The 24,687-nt window shown below is 42.0% G+C and overlaps 2 protein-coding genes across 3 annotated transcripts in view; one reads left to right on the forward strand and one right to left on the reverse strand.

The window, feature by feature from the left end:
- RMND1 (required for meiotic nuclear division 1 homolog) overlaps positions 1-10,057 on the reverse strand; it is a 45,812-nt gene extending 35,755 nt beyond the window's left edge. The window contains exons 1-2 of the mRNA XM_049653059.1: positions 9,948-10,057; positions 3,813-4,330 (exon numbers count right to left, since the gene is read on the reverse strand). Of these exons, the coding sequence (XP_049509016.1) occupies positions 3,813-4,316 (504 nt within the window). The 5' untranslated portion in view covers positions 4,317-4,330; positions 9,948-10,057. The remainder of the gene's footprint in view (positions 1-3,812; positions 4,331-9,947) is intronic.
- A 314-nt stretch (positions 10,058-10,371) lies between these two features.
- ARMT1 (acidic residue methyltransferase 1) lies at positions 10,372-23,776 on the forward strand. Of its 2 annotated transcripts, XM_049653060.1 has the most exons (5): positions 10,372-10,515; positions 12,510-12,615; positions 13,027-13,271; positions 18,519-18,684; positions 22,026-23,776. In XM_049653060.1, exons 1-5 carry the CDS (start codon positions 10,472-10,474, stop codon positions 22,791-22,793), a joined length of 1,329 nt encoding a protein of 442 aa, XP_049509017.1. In that variant the 5' UTR covers positions 10,372-10,471; the 3' UTR covers positions 22,794-23,776. The 2 variants fall into 2 exon arrangements, with proteins under 2 accessions (XP_049509017.1, XP_049509018.1); XM_049653061.1 differs by lacking the exon at positions 12,510-12,615.
- Positions 23,777-24,687: the final 911 nt, after the last annotated feature.

Consider the following 24,687-nt stretch of genomic DNA (forward strand, 5'->3'; position numbering starts at 1 on the left):
CCTCTTCCTGAGATGAGACGCACCAACAAGGAACACTGTTGCTGCCAAGATAAACTACGAGCCAACGGCAAGTGGGCTGAACATCTTAGTACGTTACGATCTCTGCAAGTGACACCAGGTAAAGAGTCGATTCTAGTACAGCGGGTAGTGACTAACCTCAGTCAATTCTGGGAGCTTGCTGTGTGGCACAGGAAAGAGGGCGAGTCAGGAGCACGTGGGGGGAATGAGACAAAGCACACCTGCTCTCTGGTGCAAAGCAGAGTCCTTCCTGTCTGTGTCCAGAGTGGGAGAAAGGGCTATCCCACCACTAGGGACTCCCCAGCCCCAGGATGCCCACGTGGAAATGCGGTGGCCCTCCATGTGGGGCAGATAAAAGCCAGTCTTCGGCCCTGGGGATATAGGACTTAGCTACACTTCAAGACTGCGCTCGCCCATGAAGAGTAAGATCATCAGAAATGATGTTCCAAGGGGGGGCCTGGCTGGCTTCCTGGGAAGAGCACACACTCTTGATCTCAGGGTCATGAGGCCGAGCCCCACATTGGGTGTCGAGGTTACTAAAGAAAAAATAAATGCTTTTAGAAACATAAGATTTTCTATTATTTCCCTGTGCTCTTCAGAGAGACCACATGCTGCTTCTGTTTTTGCAAAACTGCATCTGAGGTCACGCCTATTATGTTACATAATATCTTGTGTCTAAGAACCCAGCACTATATGACTCCTTAAATTTGGTGATAGAAAACCATAGTTCCTCATAAAACATTTTTAAGTTTTTTTTTTCCCCCGTTAAAGAACAAAAAAAGTATAACCCTGGAGGATTCCCTTCTTTAACCATTGGGCTTCTCAGAACTAAATGTTCACCTAGATTATTCACACCAGGTAACAGTTATTTCTCTGTTCATGTCAATTGTTTGCTCCATTTCAAATGTAATACTTTCATTATCTCATTTAAAACTACATTAAATTTTGAAGATCTACTTCAAATCCTTTCCTTGAAGCAGAAAAAATATCCTTAAAAAAAAAAAAAAAAGTAATAACGAATTCAAGAAAATTGCCTCCAACGGGGCGCCTGGGTGGCGCAGTCGGTTAAGCGGCTGACTTCAGCCAGGTCACGATCTCGAGGTCCGTGACTTCGAGGCCCGCGTCAGGCTCTGGGCTGATGGCTCGGAGCCTGGAGTCTGTTTCCGATTCTGTGTCTCCCTCTCTCTCTGCCCCTCCCCCGTTCATGCTCTGTCTCTCTCTCTGTCCCAAAAATAAATTAAAAAAGTTGAAAAAAAAAAAAAAAAAAAAAGAAAATTGCCTCCAAGTCGAAGGACAGCCCGAAGAAATAATGTCTCTTTGAGAGTTTACAACCAATAAAAAAAAAAAAAAAAAAAAAAAAAAAAAAAAAAAAAAAAAGTGACACCTCTGACCGTATCATCCTCTTCATTAAGAAACTTGATTACTGGGGCACCTGGGTGGCTCAATTGGTTGAACATCCAACTTCTGATTTTGGCTCAGGTCACGATCCCAGGGTTGTGGGATCAAACCCTGTGTCGGGCTCTGTACTGAACATGGAGCCTGCTTGTGATTCTCTCCCTCTGCCCCTCTGCCCTGCTCACACTCTAAAAAGAAAAAAAAAAAAGACTATTCTCTGTGCTGCTAGGTGTTACAAAAGACAAAATGGAGATCTTCCTCTTTTTTTCTAATTTTTTTTTTAACATTCATTTATTTTTGAGAGACAGACAGGGCGAGAATGGGGGAGGGGCAGAGAGAGAGGGAGACACACAGTCCGAAACAGGCTCCAGGCTCCGAGCTGTGGGCACAGAGCTCGACGCGGGGCTCGAACTTACAAACTGTGAGACTGTCACCTGAGCCGAAGTCGGACGCTTAACCGACTGAGCCACCCAGACCCCCAGATCTTCCTCTTTCTTGGATCTGCCATGAATTCAGGTTTTTACACTTCATGTCATCTGTCACTTAAATACTGCATTTCCCAAATGATCACAAAGCTAAACAATACAATTAAAAAATCAGGACCTGTGGGGCCCCTGGGTGGCTCAGTTGGTTAAGTATCCGATGCTTGGTTTCAGCTCAGGTCATGATCTCATGGTTTGTAGGTTCAAGCCCCGTGTCAGGCTCCACGTCGGCCTGCTTGGGATTCTCTCTCTCTGCCCCTCCTCTGCTGGCTTGCACGCTCTCTCTCAAAATAAATAAAAAAAGCTAAAAGTAAAGTAGAAATAAACAAAGCTAGAATCCAAAGCAAAAATCATGAATCAATCCTAATGTCATAACCTGAGGATCAGTAATGAAGGTCTATCAACCTTTTTGAAGGAAGTGAACTATGCAGTAAAAACAACAACAACATGGGGCGCCTGGGTGGCGCAGTCGGTTAAGCGTCCGACTTCAGCCAGGTCACGATCTCGCAGTCCGTGAGTTCGAGCCCCGCGTCGGGCTCTGGGCTGATGGCTCGGAGCCTGGAGCCTGTTTCCGATTCTGTGTCTCCCTCTCTCTCTGCCCCTCCCCCGTTCATGCTCTGTCTCTCTCTGTCCCAAAAATAAATAAAAAACGTTGAAAAAAAAAATTAAAACAACAACAACAACAACAACAACAACCCCCCCCCCCCACACACACAAATTAAACATGCTCAGGGTCTACTCAGAATCAAGATTTTAAGACTGACATTCTAACCTGTTTTCTGAAAGATTCAGAAGGCCTGATTGTTTTAAATATTCTCAATTCTCATTTTTAACGTTGATGACCATAGACATGAAAGATCCCTTTGCCTCTCTTCTCTCCTTTCTAATTTAATAAGTATTTGTTACATATAAGACACAGTTCTGGGTACTATACAAGGTATAAAAGTTAGCAAAGGGCTTGATCTTAACCTTAAATAGTATTTATCATGTAGAAGGGAAATGCAGTTGTATCTGAAAAATTCTCATAAACCTCTAACAGTAAATAAAAACACCCTCTTCAACCCTTAAAGGCCAGAAAAGCAAAAACCTCTCACTGTTTTCTGACTATACCCATTTTCTGTCATTTCACTACCCCATCCCATACAGTTACCACAGGCTAATGAATGCTTACCTGTCTGCATAGCTACTGAAAATGTTAAAAAATTTTTAAATGTTTATGTTTGAGAGAGAGAGCGCGCGCGCGCCCACGCACATACATAATGGAGGAGGGGCAGAGAGAGGACAGAGGATCTGAAGCCTGCCCCGCACTGACAGCACGAGCCTGATGTGGGGCTTGAACTCATGAACTGTGAGATCATGTCCTAAGCTGAAGCTGGGCGCTCAACTGACTGAGCTACTCAGGCGCCCGTTTTTTGTTTTTTGTTTTTAAATTTGATGAAGAATTTCTACAGTTTGATTTTGTTTAATGGGTGTTTTTTATAACACCATTCCAACACTGGACTTAACAGTAGTCTTTTTTCTCAAAGTTTCCTTAGGCCAATAACTAATCTTTTCATAAATTATATTTTTATATTTAATTGCCTATTTTTGCCTTTATATGTATTATTATCATTTAAGTAGCCTTCACACCCAGCGTGGAGGCCAACGTGGAGCTTGAACTCATGACCTCAAGATCAAGACCTGAGCTAAAATCAAGAGTCAGATGCTTAACCAACTGAGCCACCCAGGTGCCCCTCTATGTATTATCGATTCCTAAAATGAAGATGCTGATTCCCTTTGGGTGTCACAGGTTTTACTATCAGACTTCAAAGCCCTTGCTGCCAGATCTCTTACGTTCACAGCAAGGCTGTGGCGCAGCGGGCACTCGATTACAGTGCAAGTAAGGATTGTACGCACAAGGCACCATCACACATTTACCTCATTCACAGAGAGAACTGGAAGGTTGGTCCTGGATGGCTGCCTGGTCCTCGACGCTTTCAGTGGTCTCTTGATTTGCGGAAAGTCTTGTTTAGGAACAACTGTTTCTGTTGATATAGATGAGTACTGCCGCTCTAATATTTTTATAAACCACTTAGAACCTAATAGATTTGGTTTGTGAGTCACTTTCCTGTGAGTACTAAACGATTTCCTGGTCGGAAGGTGCACTTTTTCACCCTGGCAATGTGCAGCATTTAATGGAGACAGTATGTTTGTATTTGGTATTTTCTGACTTGTTTCCAGGACCTGGGACTTACTCAAATCACTTGCTGCTGTCTCAGGAAAGAATAAATCCAAGTTCTGGCTTCTCGTCACGGTGCTGCATATTGTAGTCTCAAATTCCTTAAGCGGTTTTAACGTTCGATGAGCAAGTCTTTGGCACTGATACACTTTTGATAAAATACAGTGAGATCCGGCCAGGGCTCTGAAAAGTCTGGCTGACATTACCACATCCCAAGCTAAAAGAAAAAGAATTAGAGGTTCAAGGCTTTTTTGTTTTTGTTTTAATGTTTTCAAATATATACAGTATCTTCCTAGGCAATAAGCATATTTCTGTAAAACCATTTGCAAAACAAATACACCTTAGCCTAAGACTAGAAAAAGAATGAGGTTAAAAAAAGTCAATGCAAGTGCTCCCCCCACCTTTCCTTTAATCAACCTCTGGCCTTCTTTCTGGAAGATTACAACACTAGAAAGCTAGTGACATGACAAGGACCTAAAAAAGAAAAATAGAGTGATGGGATCTTTTCGTTTACTTCATTAGCATTTACCATTAAATGCTTCATTAGCATTACCATTAAAAACAATCTATACTTCTAAATTCCTTTACTCAAAATTTATTCAATGAGATCAACAATGAGTTAGGGTCATGAAAGGACAGAGTTCCTGCCATCAGGTGCTAATGGTCTAGAGGAGAAAGGCATTTTCAGCTGCCCATTACAACTCAGTGGAACAGGCCCTAGGTTCTATGAAAGAGCTACATACAGTACAAGCTGCGGAGGAAACACACTAGGAGCTCCCCTAATTCTACATGAAGAGTCAGGAAAGGTTCTCGGAAAGATTCCAGCTGCTTCTTGAATGGCAAAGGGCTCTTCAGGTTGAGATCGGCCTGGTAGTGGGGGTAAGGGATGTGAGAGACACGTGTTCATGCTCCAAAAGAAAGAGACTGCATATGTAAATAATCCCCCCCCTTATTTAAAAAAAAAAAATTTTTTTAGTGTTTTTATTTATTTTTGAAGGAGAGAGAGAGAGACAGCATGAGCGGGGGAGGAGCAGAGAGAGAGGGAGACACAGAATTTGAAGCAGGCTCCAGGCTCTAAGCTATCAGCACAGAGCCCGATGCGAGGCTCGAACCCACAAACTGTGAGATCATGACCTGAGCCGAAGCTGGACGCTCAACCGACTGAGCCACCCAGGCCCCCCCCCCCCACCTTATTTACAGCATAAAATATTTGTTCTGTGAAGGCAAGCCTATTAATAGGCAATCAATACTAATAATTCTTTATAAAAATAGCATGTTAGGTGCTAGAGATAGAATAATGAATCATTGATCTCAGAGTTCACAGTCTAGCTGGGGAAACAGAATAATGTGATTAAGTTCAGAACAGAGCTATGTGCCAGTTGCTATGGGGCCAAGAGAAGGGAGCATCTCAGGTGAGGGTGGGTAGGACATATTGACAGAGGTGACATTTGAACTGGGTCTCAAAAGGGCAGAGGGATCATCAAATCAAACACTCTAGGTACAGAGTACTGTTTGACCACCAAGGTGCAACTTGAGGGGAGGCAGGAGCAAGTTGCAGATTAGGACTGAAAAGGAGCCAGTGGCCAGTCAGTGATGCAAAAGTGTCTACTGGTAGGGGGAAGCCACAGCTTTTCAACGTGACACTCACACGGTCAGATGTATGTTTAAGAAACCTACGTTCGGTAACAAGGTAGACCGGGAACAGAGAGAGACCAGGGCCTTACTGGGTACTTTCTACACACTAGGCCCTCCGCTTTACCTCACTGTTACCCCAGGAGGCATTTTACAGACGAAGAAGCTGAGGCCGAGAGGCGGACTCCCTTGCTGAGACCTAATTACAACCCAGGCTTTTCCAATTCCAAAGACGACACGGTAACCACTACGATTTACCACCTACCTCCAGGAGGAAGAGGACAAGGGTGAGTCACGGCGAAGCGAGGGGGGCAGAAGCTGCTGTTTTCAAAACACCTCAAAAGCTGGAACTGGGTGTTTAGTTCTAGTCCAACGAGCTACTACACTTGACCTTTAATTAGTACTATCCCTGCCGGCTCAACCAGTGGGTGTTGAAGAACCTAATTACAACACATGTCGGAAATTTGTATACACAGAGCCTTCCATTCTCTTCGAGGAAATTCTTACCTTGAAACTAAAGACTGCCTTCCTATAGAGGCTACGCAAAGCACTAGGACAAAGAATGCAAACGCTACCAGACAAACAAGAAGTGTGTTTTCTCTTAATCTTTGCCGAGGAAGACAGATGTAGCATTTAAGGTGTCTCTCTCTCTCTCTCTCACACACACACACACACACACACAATTTAGGCTTTGTGAAAAACTGGGGCGCATCTCAGTAAAGTTAAATTTTAATTGTACAAACTAAATCTAAAGGTTGAAAGTATGTTAGAGTGTTAATGACTCTAAAAAGCTCTGCGTTACGTTTTGTGCCGATCCGTGGTGGACGCGGCTCTTCCAATTCCCCAGCCCGAGTTCCCCGACCGATCTTGCGCTCCACCCTTCCTGCATCGCTCCCTCCCACGGTCATATGCTCCCGGCGGCATAGTAGCCACGGAGCGCATACGGTTACTGAGCACCCGAAATGTGCTTCAATAACACTGAATGCTTTTTGTACTTTGCATTTTATACTTAATACAAAAAAGTAAAACATCTCCCTAATTTTTACACTGATAAGTTGTTGAAATAGTATTTTTAGATATATTGGGTTACATAAAGTAAATTAAAATTGATGCCACTTGTTTATTTTTACCTTCAAAACCTCTAGAAACCTTCAAATGCCGTTATGTGGCTTGCACTGTATTTCTATTGGAGAGTCCTGCTCTAGGCATGTCATTATCAGTAATTGTAACCGCATATTCTCAATTTCAAGCATTCTGCTCCAAACATCATGTCTGGTCTTTTTTTTTTTTTTTTTTTTTTTGAGGGGAAGGGCTAAGTGAGCGAGGGCAGAGAGAGAGAGAGAGAGAGGGAAAGAGAAAGAAAGAAAGCGAGAGGCAGGGCTCACCCGAAGCGGGGCTCAAGCTCACCTGAAGCAAGACTCGAGCTCACTCAACATGGGACCCAACTCATGAACAGAGATCATGACCCGAGACGAAGTCAGATGCTTAACAACTGAGCCACCCAGGCGCCCATGTCTGGTCTTTCAAGCTCACTCCTCCTCTTAATCCCAATTCTTCATCCCCAATAGGACTGAACGGTCCAATGATCCAGACACCCTTTCATTGTCGCTCACTCCCCACTCACTTCACTTCTGCCATGCTCAGCCTATATTCCGTGGTCTACTATCTCTCTCCCATATACCTCAAATCCTTTGAATCCCTCTCTCACCCACAGGCTCACATGACATAACATCAACCAGAATCAAATATACTTCCCCTTATTTGTGCCTGTACTGCATCTGAACGTGGCTAAAGGCAACCAACCAACCAACCAACCAACCATGCCAGCTGGTCTCACTCTAGAATCATGACCACTTCCTTTAGGAGCACCTTTTCCTGCTGCTCAACAACCTTAACCTCTTTCCCCACCATAGTCTACTCTGTGCCCTCTCTTCACACCTCCAATGCCTCCTCGCTTCCTCTTTCATTGACAAAACAGAAACAATCAGAAGAGAATTTCCACACACTCTCACCATGATCTGCCTGCCCGCCTACTGATTCCGTGCCCATGGATTCTGGCTTCCCTTCTGCTGGTCCCATCTGGAACCAGGTCCTCCACAGGCACACCAAGTCTCACCCCTTCCTGCCTGCAGCAGGAAAGGTTAAACTCTTTCCTATTTCGTGCTATTTATTTTTCCATCTTTCTGGCACATTCCTATTAATAGATAACTGTGATTTAATTTCTCTCATCTTATAAAAACAACTCTTCCCTTCCATATACTATTCACTCTTTCTTTGAGTTCCATTCCTTTAAAAGCTTTATTTACTGTCTCTAACTCCTGTTCTCTGAGTTTCTTGAGCCCCTTCCAATCAGGCTTTCATCCCTGCCACTTTACCAAAACCCACTTGTTAAGGCCACAAATGACTTCCCTATTTTTAAGTCCAATGGTCACTTCTCAGTCTTCATTGTACCCGACTTATAAGCAAGACCAGATTAGTTGATCACTCCACCCTCTTGGAAGCACCTTCCTCAAGTGGCTTCTAGAATACCACACTGGCCACTTTCCTCCTACCTCACTGGTGGTACCTTCTTTCTCCTCTGTATTTTCCTATCCCATCAACAATTGAAAGCACCACTGCTCAGTATTTGGGCCATTTTTCTTCTCTATTCTCAGCTCCTTAGATGTTATCTACACATCGATGAATAGCAGGTATCTATCCCTATGTGAAAAATGTAACACAATGCTCAAAACTGAACTTCCAAAATCTTCTCTCAGATTCTATTCTTGCCACAGTCTTCCCCATTCACAAAACAGCAATCACACCCTTACCTTTCTTTGTTAAAGGCAAATACCTATAACCCATCTTGCCTCTTCATTCCCCATACCCAATCTGTCAGCAAATCCCACTGGCTTTATTTGCACCAGGTCTCAACCCACACTGCTACCACCCTGGTCCAAGTGGCTGTCTTTCCCATGATTACCTAATGGGTCTCCCTGCTTCTGTTCTTTGCCTCCTACAGAAGCAACCAAAGTGATCCTTTGAAGACGCAAGTTGGATCACATCTTTCTTCCTGCACAAAATTTGATGCTGGCCTCTCATCTCATCACCGTAACATCTCTTGTAGCTCTATGTCTCGCTCAGTTTGCTCCAGTCACTCTGTCCTTTGGATCTTTGTGCTTTTTGTACTTACAGTTCGTTACGCTCTTTTCCTAGGACTCTGTAAGGCTCATTCCCTCACCTCCTTCAGATCTTTGCTCCAACAGAGTCCTACCCAGTGAAATCTTCCCCAACCACTTCATTTAAGATGCACAACCAACACCCACTCTCTATTTTCCTCCACTTTTTATTTTTCCATTGCATTTAACATCACTTGCGTACCTCGTATTTCTAATTTGTCAATTCATACAACAAAGATGAACTGAGTTCCTATCACGTGCCTGACATCCCCGACTTGCTGGTAATACACATGAAAATAAAAGACGAAAATCCCTATGTCTTGAATCTTACACTACATCGGACGTGACAGGCCATAAACGGGACAAGTCAGTAAGATAGATACTAAATAGCGACGAAGCTAGGGGCGCCTGGCTGGCTCAGTCCGAGGAGCCAACAACTGCTTGATCTCGGGGCTGTGATTTCCAGCCCCACATTGGGTGCAGAGATGATTTAAAGAGGAAAAAAAAAAAATGACAAAGCTGAAGAAGAAACCAGAGAAAAGAATAGATTTCTCTTTCTCTTCTCTAGAATGTAAGCTTTTTGAGGATAAGACTGGTCTTCCGTTCATGGTCTTCTGTGACCATAGTGCCCAATATACGGTAGGTATTCAACTCACATTTTCCGAATGAAATACAAGGCAGCTACTCAGTTAATTGGCATATTTTATACTTTTTAAGAACAATAATACCAAATAAGAAAACCGTATCATCCAGGCTGCGATTCAACGGATAAATGGCTCTAACCTTTGGGAGCATGCCTTCCAATTCCTTAAACTCAATTTAAAAAAAATCTTTGCGGTAACCGCTATGTACTGGCTCAAAAAAGGGCTCGCTCAGTGTTTATGGATTGCGTGCTTTTTTTTCACTCCCAGCTAAGTCAACCAAAGATCACCGCAGGGGTACCAGTGAAACCTGTGACCCGAGCGATTCAGAGCTGCCCGGGTGCAAAGGTTGGGGCCCCGGTGCAGGACCATACAACCAGCTAGGGAAAAGCAGTACACTAACCTCTCCGCCGGAAGACACGAGGGATGTGCCAAGCGAGCAAGCTTACGCGACCCTGCGGCAAGTAAAGTGCGGCCGCAGGTCCCGCTTCCCGCAGTCAGCTCTGCCGCTCGGCCGGCCCTCCCAGCGCCCGCACTGCGCAGGCGCACCGAACTCCGGGCCCCGCAGAGCGTGAGCCGCCCGCTGCACGTGACAGCCGGACCACGTGACCAGCGTCGCCGCGACCTTTTCCGCTCCCCAGTGCCTGGGACCTCCCGGTCCCTGCTTGCTTCCGCCTCCGCCCGCTTCCTTATTCCGCTGCTCTCGTCACCCTCAGCTGTCCCCGCCCTCGTCCCCGGAAGATCTCCGCGTCCCCGAGCGCGCCGTTGTTTGTCTCTCGTATGGGCACCAAATAAAGTTTTTTCATTCAAAAGCATTTTTTTTTTTTTTAAGCCACGTCCCTCCCTTTCTCAGCTCCTCCTTCGCGCTGGCGCCGCCTCTCTTCCTGCGGCGGGTGCGACGTGAGTTTAGGCGCCGGCAGCGTGGAGATGATGGCGGGGTCTCCGGCGTCCCTGTCGGGACAGGACGTAGGGTTCGTGTCGCTTTCCTCGCCCAGTCGCCCTGCTCCTCTTCCTGCTCTGTTTGCGGAAAGCCGGGCCTCGCCGGGAACCTGTGGGTTACCATCGGGGGAGCTGCGGCGGGCCTCAGGGCCCCGCTCCCCGGCGAGTCTGCTCGCCTTCCTCCGACGGCCGGGGAACGAGGCGGCCCGGGGCGGGGGCGCGCCCGCTGGTTGCGGCTGCCCGCCGGGCTCCGGGCTCGGCTCGGCTTCCCGTTTTCTTCCTGACTGCTGGGAGCGGGCTGCGCACCCCGCCGAAGTCCTGGGGTCACCCCGCCTCCTGTCCTTGTTCGGGCCTTTTAGTGGCTTATGTTTTAATTTGTGTTGTCTTTCAAGTGATCCGATGTTGCTGCTTTTTTACTCCTCATGACTGTCTTGCGAGTTTATGCCTCCTCTGTCCCCTTTCAGGGTGTTGCAGCGACATAGCTTTAATCATTTTTCACGTATTTAATAAACGCACTTTGGGGGGCTAAAATCTTTTACAAAAGCTAGGAATCTCAGCTCTATCGAGAAATGTGTCTCTTCCTATTGCCGGTGAGATTAATTTGTGGTCTCCCTATTAATGCCTGCAGCTTTTGGTTTTCCGCGTCCTGTCACAGATTTCTACATCAAGTTGTGGACGACCGTAAAAAAATACATATTTGTATAAACTGAATGGCCAAATTTATATTTGAGATATAGCCTACTGCAAAATATGGGGGGGGGGGTGTGCGGGGGAGGAGGAGCTCTTAGACGAAATTGACCTTATTCGGAGTGGATGGAGACCAGAGAGGCACCAGTGGCCCCAAATTTAAGCAGGCAATCATTGAGAGTCATGCAAAATATAAGGAAGGAAGTGTGTGGAACCTTAAATTTTGAGTCCTGGGTTCCTCTGGCTCCACCCTAGTCCTGACCTGGGACTTTACCCTCACAGATACAGGCCTCTAAGGAAATACTGAGGATATTTAGTACTTTTGACCCTTGGACAAGGTGGGGGTCGGTTGTGGTTAGGGGCCCTGACACCCCTCCTTCTCCCCTCCCTCAGTGGAAAATCTGCAATTTGACTTTTGACTCCTCCAAAACTTAACTACTGTACTTTGTGTCTGGTAATCTGAAGATACAGATGAACTGATCAGCTATGTTTTGTGCTCTAAAAATGCACAGAATTTCATCGTGTCCTAAAATCTGTCTTTTCTAATGGAATCCTGTGCATTTGCTTAAAAAGTTATTTCTGTATAAAATGATAATCTGTAAATCTTGATTTTTGTAGGTCTAAAATAAAAAATATCTCCCAGTTTTTTTTTAAGTTCAAGTATGCTCAAGTTTTTCTTCTAGCTTTTTTTGTTCTTTGGCACTTCTCGAAAATTTCTTGATTTTGGGGTTGCGAGAGTGAGATGGTAACATCTTGTTTGAGGGCAGAGTAGGAATCCTTATGCAGGTAGAGAAGAGAGCAGAGAAAACCTTTGAAAAGAAAAAAAATGGCTAAGGATATAGACTAAGAGAAAAGTGAGAAGCAGGTTCCTAAATGGTTTTCATTCTTTATGTTCCTCTAGTACAGTGGACGCTCTCAGGCAATTTTACATCCATTGCCTCGTTCATCTTTCCAAGCAGGTGAAGTCAGTAATAGCCCTGGAGTAGAGCCTGTTTGATATTTAGGATGATCTTTTTTCTGTCCTGTCCTGTTGTTAAACTAGTTTCTGATTCCAGAAAATAAAAGGATTAGAATGGGAAAGATAAGATTGATGGCACAGGCTCCAGGGGAGAATCTGGGATTAGAGGCACAAAGACTGTTAGCTTTCATGACACGTAACACCAGAGAAGTTTGCCGATTTTCCAACGTCTTAATGTAGTAGTCAAACAATGCTGGCTTACTTTATAATGCTTGTATGCAAAGGGCTTTGAATTCAAATGAGCTGTTCTAGAAACAACGATGGCCAATCTGTTGGTATTAATGCTAAATAATATACTGTGTATGTGGCTCTCTTTTCTAGATCGTTTGCATATCTTACAATTAAAGACAGAATACCACAGATCTTAACCAAAGCTATTGATACATTGCATCGACATAAAAATGAATTTTTTGAGAAACATGGAGAGGTAATATTGTGTTTTAACTTTAATTTTTTGTTAATCCTTTAACAGAAACACAATAGCTGTTTTTTGTCTGTGGTAACAATCATTCCTCCTGAAGATAAGAACTCTGGTTTTTAAGAAGCTTAAACAAAACAAAACAAAACAAAAAAGGCAGAATAGATAAGACAGGATAATGTGTGTGCTCTTTGATTTTTAACTTAAGAATTCTGAATATCAATGTTTATATTAGTTTGTAAAAGACAAAATGTAGCTTTGAAGTCTAGTATTTCCTTTCCTTCTTTAGGACCTTAAAAATGTTAACCTAGAGGACTTATTTGTGTATAATATTAACTGTTTGCATATGTAAATTATTTAAATATAGAGTATTCAGATATATTTTTGAAATATTTAAAATTTTTTTTCGTGTTTCTGCAGAAAGGCACAGAAGCTGAAAAGAAAGCAATTTCTCTTCTTTCTAAATTGCGAAACGAATTGCAAACAGATAAACCAATAATCCCCTTTGTTGAGAAGTTTGTTGATACTGACATATGGAATCAGTACCTAGACTATCAACAGAGTCTTATAAATGAAAATGATGGGAAACCCAGGTGGTTTTACTCACCTTGGTTGTTTGTAGAGTGCTACATGTATCGTAGAATTCATGAAGCAATTATCCAAAGGTAAGCATATAACATCAGATAATAAATGTTTAGAGAACTTAATGCTTTTACAAAATTATAGAATGATAAGTTTAAAGATTAACAGTGGAAGCCAGAATTCAGTTCAGCAGATGTTAATGACAGTATCGGATATTTCTGTAAATGTTACCGATATAGTAAATTCTTAGCAATTATAACCCAGTTGTTTAGAATAGACATAAGATCTAATATCTGAATAAAAGAATATAATATCTGAATAAAAATTCTTATGAAGAGTTTAGAGTAAAACGAATTGTACTGGGACACCTAGGTGGCTCAGTTGGTTAAGCATCCCAACTCTTGATTTCCTGAGTTAAGATCCCAGGGTCATGGGATCGAGCCCTGCGTTGGGCTCCTTGCTGAGTGTGGAGCTTGCTTAAGATTCTCTCTCCCCCCTCTTTCTTCCCCTCTCTGTCCCTCTCTCCCTCTCCCTCTCCCTCCCTCTCCCCTACTTGTGCGCTCTCTCTCTCTCTCAAAAATAAAAATTACTGATCAAAAAATGTTAATATGAAATAGTTATTTCTGTAAAAAAACAAGACAGGACAGAGTAAGCATGTTTTGTTTATAAAAATAGGTAATAGATCAGAGTTGATTTGGGGTAAGGAGTCAACAGTGAATCACTACAGGGTTTTATGTACTATCTTAATTTTTAGGCCTTTTTTTTTTTTTTTTTTTAATGGCTAGATTAGAAACAGACTTTAAAAGTTAAACACATGTCAGAATCACTTTTTGTAGGCTTGTTTGTACTAATTTATTTCTTCCTAGGAAAATTCAGGTATAGAACTGATTTAAAGAGCAGAAGAAAATTTAATGGGGATTATCCTTTTATCTCACTAGTTACAAAAATACAGGTTTGCTAACTGAGGAATTCTTTGGTATCTGTTCCTAAACATAGCAAAGGATAATTTAAAGCAATTGATCAAATCAGCACGAATAGTAAAATAAATAAATTATTTTGGGAAACATGCATAATTTGAGTCTATTCATTAGCTTTTTCTGACTTAATCTTCAGAAATTATCTTTTCAAGTCACAATTTGTTGTTTTTGCTGATAAGTTTATTTAATTAAAGTAATTATTTTTTCTGACCTCACACCCACTGCTGAATAAGTGTATTTTAGGACTTTTGCTCTAAAAGCAAAAAAATGCGCTGTTAAAAATCTAGCACATTGCCTGGCACATGGAAGGCATCTAAAGAAGGCTACAGCTAATACTAGGAGCTGCCATGTGCTGAACATCGGGTGTGTTCCAGTTACTTTGCAACCCAGTGAAGTATAGGTATTACTATGTTTCCATGATGTCTGAGGAAACTGAGGTTCAGTGGTATTAATAACTTTTCCCAGGGTTACATGACTAGTAAATGGTACAGTCAGTATTTGACCCTGTTCTGTATAAATCAGCTTAGAGCCCTCATGAAACCATCTTTTTCCAAGTAGTAGATTTGGGTGTCTTATCAAGGACTAAGGCGAGTCTGAAATTCGGGGTGATGGTGTCATAACTTGGGGAAATATCCATCTTATTAGTCAATACCATGCTGCAGAAGTGTCTGGGTGGCTCTCTGTAGGGAGTTGGTGGAGTTTGGAAGTTAGAAAGGTAAAAGGAATGTGTTTCTGAGTTTGCCTTTGGAGGTAGATCAGGTTCAGAGAATAAAAAAGTCCAGGTTAGAAGTTTACAATAGAAGTTTACAAACCTGGCTACACGTTTATAACTCAGTTGGGCGAGAAGATTTTTTTAACTTGTAGGTTTTGAAGTCATTATATTAAAATAAACACTGATGATTTAATTTGCGGTGGGGCCTGGGCATCAGTTTTTCTTTCCATACCTCAGAAGACTGCACACCCTGGATTGATAGCCACTGGTCCGGAAACAGCTTGCTAAGAGGAGTCATGGCAAATTTAGCCTTAAGTGGCAGGAACAAAACTACTAATCTCTCGTGGATGTAGACCTTTCCTAAGGTGATCTAAGGTGGCTGGGGCAGGCAATTTGTATCCAAACTCAGGTTTTAGGTCAGTGTAAGGAAGTACTATTCCACAGAAGTAGTAATGAAATCGTTTTTAAACGTCCCAATTCATAGGAGGAATTCCTGCCCTGGGCCAGTGATAGCTCCAGTGACCAAAGAAGGGTCTTAGCTTTTCTAGGATCCCAAAGCACACCTTCACTTTAAGACCTGTTTGTGTTGATTTTGCCCCTTATATTGAAACATACGTGTAGTTTTTTTTTTTTTTTTGTCAAGATGTTTGGTTTTAGTTTTTCTCCGCGTTAAATAGTTGAATAATCTGCAAGTCTGAAGACAAAATCTCAGCCATATGTGAAATTGAAGTAAATTATTAAGTAAATATACTTCAGATATTGAAAAGTGAGAGTATGGAGAAAACAAGCATTTTAAAACTTTTATTAAAGTAGAATATGGGGGTGCCTGGGTGGCTCAGTCAGTTAAGCATCTGACTTTGGCTCAGGTCATGATCTCATGGTTCGTGGGTTCAAGCCCTGCGTCAGGCTCTGTGCTGAAAGCTCAGAGCCAGGACCCTGCTTTGGATTCTGTGTCTCCCTCTCTCTCTGCCCCTTCCCCACTTGTGTGCTCTCTCTCGCTCTCTCGCTCTCTCTCTCTCAAAAAGAAGTAAAACTTAAAGTATAATATGCATTCAGAACATATCTTTTTTTTTTTTTTTAAGTTTTTTTTAAGTAACCTCTACACCCAATGTGGGGCTTGAACTCAACAACCTCAAGATCAAGAGTTGCATGCTATATGGACTGAGCCAGCCAGATGCCCCCATCCAGAACATATCTTAAGTGTTCAACAATCTTTACCAGAACACACTTATGTCCCAAGGGCCCCCGTCAAGAGTCAGAACCTTACTAGGACCCAAGAAACCCACCTTATGGCCCCTTTCAGTCCTGACATCACTGCCCTTCATAACACTATTCTGACCTGTGTTGGTTTTGCATGCTTTTAAACTGCATTTAAATGAAATTATACGGGATATACTTTTCTGTCCGGTTTCTTTCATTTAGCATTAATGTTGGTGAGACTCATCCGTATTGTCGCATATAAATGTAAATAATTTTCATTGGTACATAGTATTGCATTATATGACTATATCACAATCTGTTGTGGTTTTTTTGTTGATGGATATTTGAGTAGTTTCCAGCCTGGGGTTATGAAGAATGCTGCTGCAAACATCCAAACACATGTTTTTAGTGAGCGTATATGTGTGTTTCTGTTGGGTGTATATCTAGGAGTGAACCCCTGGGTCATAGTGCATGCACATATATGGCCTCAGTAGATTCTAAAATAGTAAACATTTTAAAACCAGGAATCAAATGTAAGTGTGTGAGTTTACTCTTAAATACAGGAATAAGGCTTTTTTTTTTTTTAATTTATTTTGAGAGAGAGAAAGTGGGGGAGGGGCAGAGAATCCCAAGCAGGCTCCCTTCGGTACTGAGCCCCGCATGGAGCTCAATCTCATGACTGCGAGATCACAACCTGAGTGGATGTCAAGAGTTGGACGTGTAACCCTTTTTTTCCCCCAAATTTAAGGCTCATTTTTAAAATGAGGTGTGACTTTAATGATGTGTTAATAAAACACCAGAACAAGGATTGGCAACATTTTTCTGTAAAGGGCAAGGTAGTAAATATTATGGGCTGGGGGGGGACATGTGGTCTTTATCGCAGCTGCTCAGCTCTGTCCGTGCAGTGCAGAAGCAGCCACGGACAGTACGTAAATGACTGAGCGTGGCTGTGTTCCTAAAACTTCATTTATGGACGCTGAAATTTGAATTCCACGTGTCAGCAAATAAAACCATTCAGAAGTGTAAAAGTCATTCTTCGCTCACAGGTCATACAAAACAGGTGACCCGCACTGGGTTTGCGAGCTGCAGTTTGCAGACCTCTCTGCTTGAATCTGTGCATCCAAGTAATTTTTATCTTTTTTTTTTTTTTTAAGTCACCTTGAAAGACTGATTTATTTCAGCAATGCTGCCATTGCTAAAAATATCTTAATTCTTTGGAACTTCTTTCAGAGCCAGTTTACAGGCCTCAAAAAGAAATTAGTCTCCTCCTTTTTTAGTCATTTTTCATTTTTGATAAAAAAAAGAAAAAGAATCTTTTACTCCATTTGATTTGCACACATCATTCTACTGAAATTGCTCTGAGTGACTTTGGGTTCCAAATGAACTCCAGAGGAGAAAGAGGCGCTGTCACTGACAGGGCGTGTAATAGTGTCCTGCAGGTTCTGAAGAGAATTCCAGAAGTGCTTGAGCAATGGCTGCATCCTCAGAATAAGGCTCTCGCTTCCCAGGGTGACTGACTGGAAGGAGACAGCAGTCATGTGGATGTGTAAATTCTGGTATGTTTTTGTCTTTTTTTTTTTTTTTTTTTTTTAAATCAGTTCCACAGCAGTCACATCGTTTTTATCCTAAGGTAGATGATCCAAGGAAAAAGTTGGTAATTTAGAAGATCAGATGATCTGAATACCTTTTACATTTGGTTCTGTGAAGTCTATGATGTTCTTATTTATACCTTGCTGGTTATGTTTCTCTTAGGCTTGTATTATTAGTTGATCTCTCATTGGACAGACAGCTTAAAGATGTAGCCACAGCGCGTGTATCACCGTTGGTCAAAGTCAACTTGGGAATAAAAGTTGACCTAAAAAACCCCAGGAAACTACATATACGTGACCAAAATTTGTCAGTATAATAAAACTTACGTTTGTATTTTCTGATATCTCTCAAGTAGTTGTTGGGTTCCCACAGTACTCTATGTTTTACTCTCGGTGATTAGCACATTGGATTCAAGTATTTATATGCATATGTTTGTAACTCGGAACCCTGCCACATTTAGCACCCAAAAACTGCTAAATTAAAGCAATTATTTTGAATTCTTGTTTCTCCTTTTGCTCTGGAAACCATACTGGGTGAATAATTACAGATAGAGTCACTACAACTATTTAAAATTCCAGTAAAATTTTGATTAGGGAACTTCTGACAGTTAACTAAAATGAGTTTGGGGATTTGTTTTTGTGTAATTGGATTAAATTGATTTAGTGTGTATAATTTGATAATTATTTGTTTTTCTGTAATTGATCTGTTATGTGTAGTATCTGTTACCACTAATTTTTGAGACTAGATGCTTCTATCCTCTTTCCTTTAAAGAATTGCAATTACCCAAATGTTAAATAAAAGAAGGTACAGAGTTCTATAAATGTTTCGCTTACGTTTTTCTCCTCTTGTAGTCCGCCAATCGATGACTTTGATGTATTTAAAGAATCAAAAGAGAAAAATTTCTTTGAGTCACAGGAATCTCTCGTTGCTTTGTGTACTCACCTACAAGAGTTGAGAACAACTATCGAAGACCTAGATGAAAATCAGCTGAAAGATGAATTTTTCAAACTTCTTCAGGTAAGCGTGATAATTAATCTCCTGTATTTAAACAGTCAAAAAGTAAACTGGGATTGATTTAGCAACAGAGCATGTGTATATCTATTGTCATTTCAGTTATAATTGATCATTTTTTATCATTTTAGTAATAGTGTTATTCAAGAGATAAAAATCCACTCAATCTCTGAAAATGAGTTTTGAAATTTCTTCGACTGGAGATGATGTTAGTGGCACAGGCGTCCTCTGGCTTCATGGCTTGTGTCATTCTTGAGAGGATACTTCACAGTCATTTGGTCAGCCTACCCTGACTTGGGCTTGAATGCTGGTTTTGTCACTTATTTGTTGTTGGATCTGAGGCAAGTTACTTAACTTCTCTGAGCTACAGTTTTCTCGTCTGTTAAATAAGGACGGCATCGTATACCTCGTCATTTGACATGAGAATAAAACTAGATTCAGTCCTGTCAGCGTGAAGCACAGAGCCTAGAACAGCCTCCTGCTACCATCAGCTGTAAACGCTCAGCTCGTCAGTGGTCTGTTTAATGTGACTTTATTACGTTCCTTCGTCTGTCTTGTATTACATTTTGCTTTTAATTCTCATTCAAAACATCCGAAGATTTAAGATATGTTATTAGAATCAGAACTATTTGAAAATACGTGGTTTTACACGACGGTATCCCCAGCCCTCATCTCCCAGAAAAAGTCAGAAGCATCCCCAGAAAAAGATGTTATTAGAAAATGCCACGAGGGGCGCCTGGGTGGCTCAGTCGGTTAAGCGTCCGACTTCAGCTCAGGTCACGATCTCGCGGTCCGTGAGTTCGAGCCCCGCGTCGGGCTCTGGGCTGATGGCTAGGAGCCTGGAGCCTGCTTCCGATTCTGTGTCTCCCTCTCTCTCTGCCCCTCCCCCGTTCATGCTCTGTCTCTGTCTCAAAAATAAAACGTTAAAAAAAAAATTAAAAAAAAAAAAAAAAAGAAAATGCCACGAAAGGAGATAAAGCAGAGCAGGAGAACCGGGGATGGTGGGGGAGATGCAGGGGTGTAGTGTAAAGTGGGGCTGCCAGGGGAGGGCCTCTGAGAAGGTGGTGGGGAGGGTGCCTGCCTCACCCGAGGCAGGTGAGGAATGTGGGTCCCATGCATGTCTAGGGGAACGTTCCTGCCTAGGGACCCGCGGGCGTGTGAGAGAAGGTGCCAGGTGATTCTGCAGGCAATGAGCGGTGAGGCGAGGGGGCTGGAAGGGCCACAGAGGCCTTGTAAGCAAAGGTAAGGACTTTGGTTTTTACTTGCATCGCAAGCACTGGGGAGCTATTGGAACGTTTTCGTCTGAGGAGTAACAAGGATGAACTTGTTTCAAGGGTTACTTGTCAGGACACACTGAAGGGGCACAAGGCTGGACACCAGGAAGTCTGTTATTAAAATGACCCACGTGAGAAGACATGTTAAATGTCACCAGCATTCTGGAGACACTGTGAAAGCAGAGACCGCAGAGTCCTAGTAAAACTTTGAGGGCAAGCACAGTAGGCTGCGTGATTAAGAGGGAACGGCTTGCTTTGAGTTTGGAAGGAAAGTTGTCAGGGTGTCGTTAAATAATAAGCCTAGTCATCTCCCCCCTTTGGAACTATTCCTTTATGCTGAGCTTTGACTTAAAAAAAAAGAAAAGAAAAAGGAAAAGCAGTAGTCACATCAGTCTTTATCCCTAGCTAGCCCATTGTTTCCGGGAATAGTCCTTGAATATATCTTTGTCCCATAAGTAATATAATAAGTTGTGAAGAAGAAAGAATACCACTCTCTTTTCTGTCATCTAGCCTGGCCAAGTAAAGGAGGCCCAAAGTTGCCTTCCATTAGCGCTCATGGATCACCAGCGGTTTAGCTTCCTACCAGAACCTGAAGGTGTTTTAGTTTGCAGGGAATGTTGGTCTGTTTTTAGAAGCCATAGAACTCCACCCCTGTCCGCACAAACATTTCATGCCTGCTCTGTCAAAGAGTGGATGCTGGGCGTGTGATGGTGAGGAAAACAGATAGAACTTGCTGTCACAGAACTTGTAATCTTGAGGAAATATAGACAGTCAGTTAATGGCACAAATTAGTGTGGAATTACAAACTGGAAGATGGGGTGCAGGAAACATGCAGGGGGCCGGCAGAGACCCTCACCTCCACTGAGGAGTGCCGTCATCGACCCCACTGTTTCTGTCAGGTGGACACTTAACTGTTTGAGCCTTGCACTTAAAAAATCCATTCATTTATCTTTGTGGGTTTTTTTTTTTAAGTTTATTTATTTTGAGGGAGAGAGAGCATGAGTGGGGTAGGGGCAGAGAGAGAGAGACAGAGAGAGAATCCCTGATGTGGGGCTCGATCACACGAACCATGAGATCATGACCTGAGCCGAGATCAAGAGTTGAATGTTTACCCCACTGAGCCACCCAGGTGCCCCCATTCATTTATCTTTTTAAAATAATATTCTTGGTTGGAACATGCATTTTCCTCTTATTTTGAATCACACAAGTAGAGTTTGTTTTGGCTAACATTTATTGAGTATTGGGTATATTATTTAGACATACTATGTCGATTAATTTTCGCAGTAACTCTACAAGGTAAGTGCTGTTGTTACGTCATTTTTCAGTTGTGGGACCTGAGCCTTAGAGATCATGTGTAATTTACCAATGGTCGGTAATTGGAAATACTGGGAATTGAACCCAGGTCTATCTAATTCCAGAGCCTGTGCTCCTAAGCATGTAATTTTAATTAGAGCTTTAAAAAAGAGGGGCTGCATGCCATTTTCTATAAACTAAGCTGGAGTGTTATTTCACTTTAAAATAGAATGACAGATAATTAGAGTTGGAGAGGTCTTTAGACATCTTGCCCAATTTCGTTATTTTACAAGTAAGAGAACTAAATGCCAGAGAAGTTGCCTGGTCCTAAGTTTTATATAACTAGTAAAAGAAACTGAGCAGTTTGGGTAGGAGTGGGAGGAGGGAAAAAGGGACTTATTTTTCTCATGACTTTGGATTTTTAAATAAATTTTGTAGCCTCTTTTCACAGTGTATCATATCCTCTTATCTGCAAGATGCAAAATCCTTCTGATTAAGCAACACGGATTGTTAAAATCATTCAGATCAGTTTTTTAAAAAGTTTATTACCTAGTGACCAATTAAATGTTTCATTGTCTTAATCTCGATTATACATCATGATATAAACAATCTTTGCATTATTAGAGAAAGTGTAGATCTGATGGGTATTTTGTATCAAGACTGCTGTAGAAGTAAATTTTATGAATAGTTTTAGCAACCCCTTGCCCCACATTTTACATAATAGAGGTTTTGTTGGTTATTCAAAAGAAGGGTAAAACTTGTGTACTTTTTCTTTTTCAGATTTCGCTGTGGGGCAATAAATGTGATCTGTCTCTGTCGGGCGGGGAAACCAGTTCTCAGAGAACCAACATAATAAATTCTGTGGAGGAACTAAAACCTTTCATTTTAGTGAATGACATGGAACATCTTTGGTCACTGCTTAACAACTGCAAAAAAACAAGAGAAAAAGCGTCTGTTACTAGAGTAGATGTTGTTCTGGATAATTCTGGGTTTGAACTCGTTACGGATTTAGTATTAGCTGACTTTCTGTTGTGCTCTCAACTGGCTACCGAGATCCATTTTTATGGAAAAACTATTCCGTGGTTTGTTTCTGACACTACTGTCCATGATTTTAACTGGTTAATTGAACAAATGAAAGGTTCTAATCACAAGTGGATGTCCAAGTGTGGGGCCGACTGGGAAAACTCTATTAAGATGGGCAGATGGGTGTACCATGATCATATATTTTGGACTCTTCCTCATGAATTCTGTGTAATGTCTCAGGTTGCTCCTGACTTATATGCCGAACTACAAAAGGCACATTTAATTTTATTCAAGGGTGATTTGAACTATAGGAAGCTGACAGGCGATAGAAAGTGGGCATGTACCATTCCCTTTCATCAGGCCCTGCGAGGGTTCCATCCTGCCCCTCTCTGCAGTGTAAGGACATTAAAGGCCGAGGTTCAGGTGGGGCTGCAGCCCGGGCAAGCTGAACAGCTCGCAGCCTCCGAGCCCAACTGGATGACCACTGGGAAGTATGGAATATTTCAGTTTGATGGTCCGCTCTGACTTGTTTTAGGATGTCTTAAGTTGTCTGGACAAATCTGACAGTCGCTTGGCATCCCCAGAAAGGCAGTGTGCGAATTGAGTCACGGGGCTGCTCTGCCTGGCTCTGGGAAGCCTGGCTTCTCGGTGCTCCCGTACGTGCACTCTGGACGCTTCTCTCTTCGAACGTTTTGCCCCACGACATTGTTTGGGAGATAGACGGAGTAAGCTAGTTACAGAGATTTACGTTTCTGTTGGCATTTTAGTAACTTATTTCAAGTTAGATGCATAATTTCAAGTGGTACTAATGAACTTATTTTTAATTGGGCAGAAAGTAAAATAATGCGTGAATTCTGCTTTTAAAGTTCGTTAACATTCTTTTAATGCTATGCTGCATGGTATTTACAAGCATGGGATTTTATTTAACTTGTTTTGGCGCTCTAAAAATAAGGGCTCTGGGAAGACATTTTAAATATGCTTTGAAAAGAGGGATTTCTTACAGCTGTGACATTTGAACAATGGACGTAAAGATTACTTACCTCATAAGTTAGTTTTAAATTTTGTTCTCCTTGAATTTTATTTCCTTTTAAATACCCTGTTTTATTTGCACGCATTTGTATTTTGATTGACCTGCGGAATGGACACTAGGAAGCCCAAGATTGAACAGAAACAGCTGGTATTTGAAGAACCGTGGTACCTTTTTACATTCTATTTGCAATGTCCGTGATCAACTGAAATATATTATTTTAACACGTAAGTGTTTTAAATGAACAGATTTTTAGATTGTTCTGCAGTTTAGAAAAAATGCTTTAGATAAAAAAAGATTCTTACGCATTGAATTTGGAGTAGTACCAACAAGTTAATTTTTTACATGCTTACACATTTTTTTGGTGACTACTTCATATTAAAGACTAAGTTTCAGGTCAGTTTGCTTTGAAACTGAAATTGGAAATAAACCTGGAAATGTTTTTCTTGAACTAGCATAATAAAATGAATTGTACTGAAAATCTTGTTGGTTTTATTTTTTCCAGTGGGTGAAAGTCAAGGAGGGACGATTAAGTATGAGGTCTAAGAAAGAAACTCATAATGTACATGTTGCCAAAGCAGTTCTTAAATTATGTCACTTATAAATGAGGTTAAGTCTAAATGAGGTTATAGTCTATGACCTTGCTAAGTGTTTTTAAAAAGCTATGTCAAATATTTATATAAAGCTGCACGTTTTGAATTTACTCTTACCTACGTGTGTTCCTGTTTTAAACATTAAGTTACTAAAATACCGAGCATAGTATAATTGTAGACACTTGACATGAGTTAGAAAATGAGTCTATTTGTGTTGACTTTATAGCCACAGTGTGGGAAAATGTAATAATCACATTTTCCAAAGCAGTGAATTTTGTTTTTATTATGTTGTTTTAAGAACATGAATTTAGGATTCGTGAGGAACTAGTTCACCCCCTCCTATAAGAGCACAGAAGCAAACGAGCAAGCAAGAAGAGTGGCACGACGGAAGGGGAAGTCATTCTAGATGGAAGTCTACCAAATGCTTAGCAGGGGTGGGACCCACCTGTAGCTTCCCCGGTTGGCTTTTTTAAATTGAAGTTTAGTTGACACACAATGTTACCTTAGTTTCAGGTGTACAACGGATTGGGCCGCTCTCTGCTCCCACGAGCTCAGCCACCATCTGTCAGCACAGCACGCTGTTACACTACCACTGACTCTACCCTCGGCCACGCCTCTCATCCCCCTGGCTAACTGAAGCCTGTACCCCCCACTCTCCTTCACCCCTTTTGCCCATCCCCCACGCCCCTCCTCTCTGGCAACCATCAGGTCGATCTCCCTATTCTATGCTTCTGGGGTTCCTGGGTGGCTCAGTTGGTTGAGCGTCTGACTTCAGGTCACGAACTCATGGCTCACGAGT

Source organism: Panthera uncia (assembly GCF_023721935.1).
Source record: "Panthera uncia isolate 11264 chromosome B2 unlocalized genomic scaffold, Puncia_PCG_1.0 HiC_scaffold_24, whole genome shotgun sequence".
Lineage (NCBI taxonomy): Eukaryota > Metazoa > Chordata > Mammalia > Carnivora > Felidae > Panthera > Panthera uncia.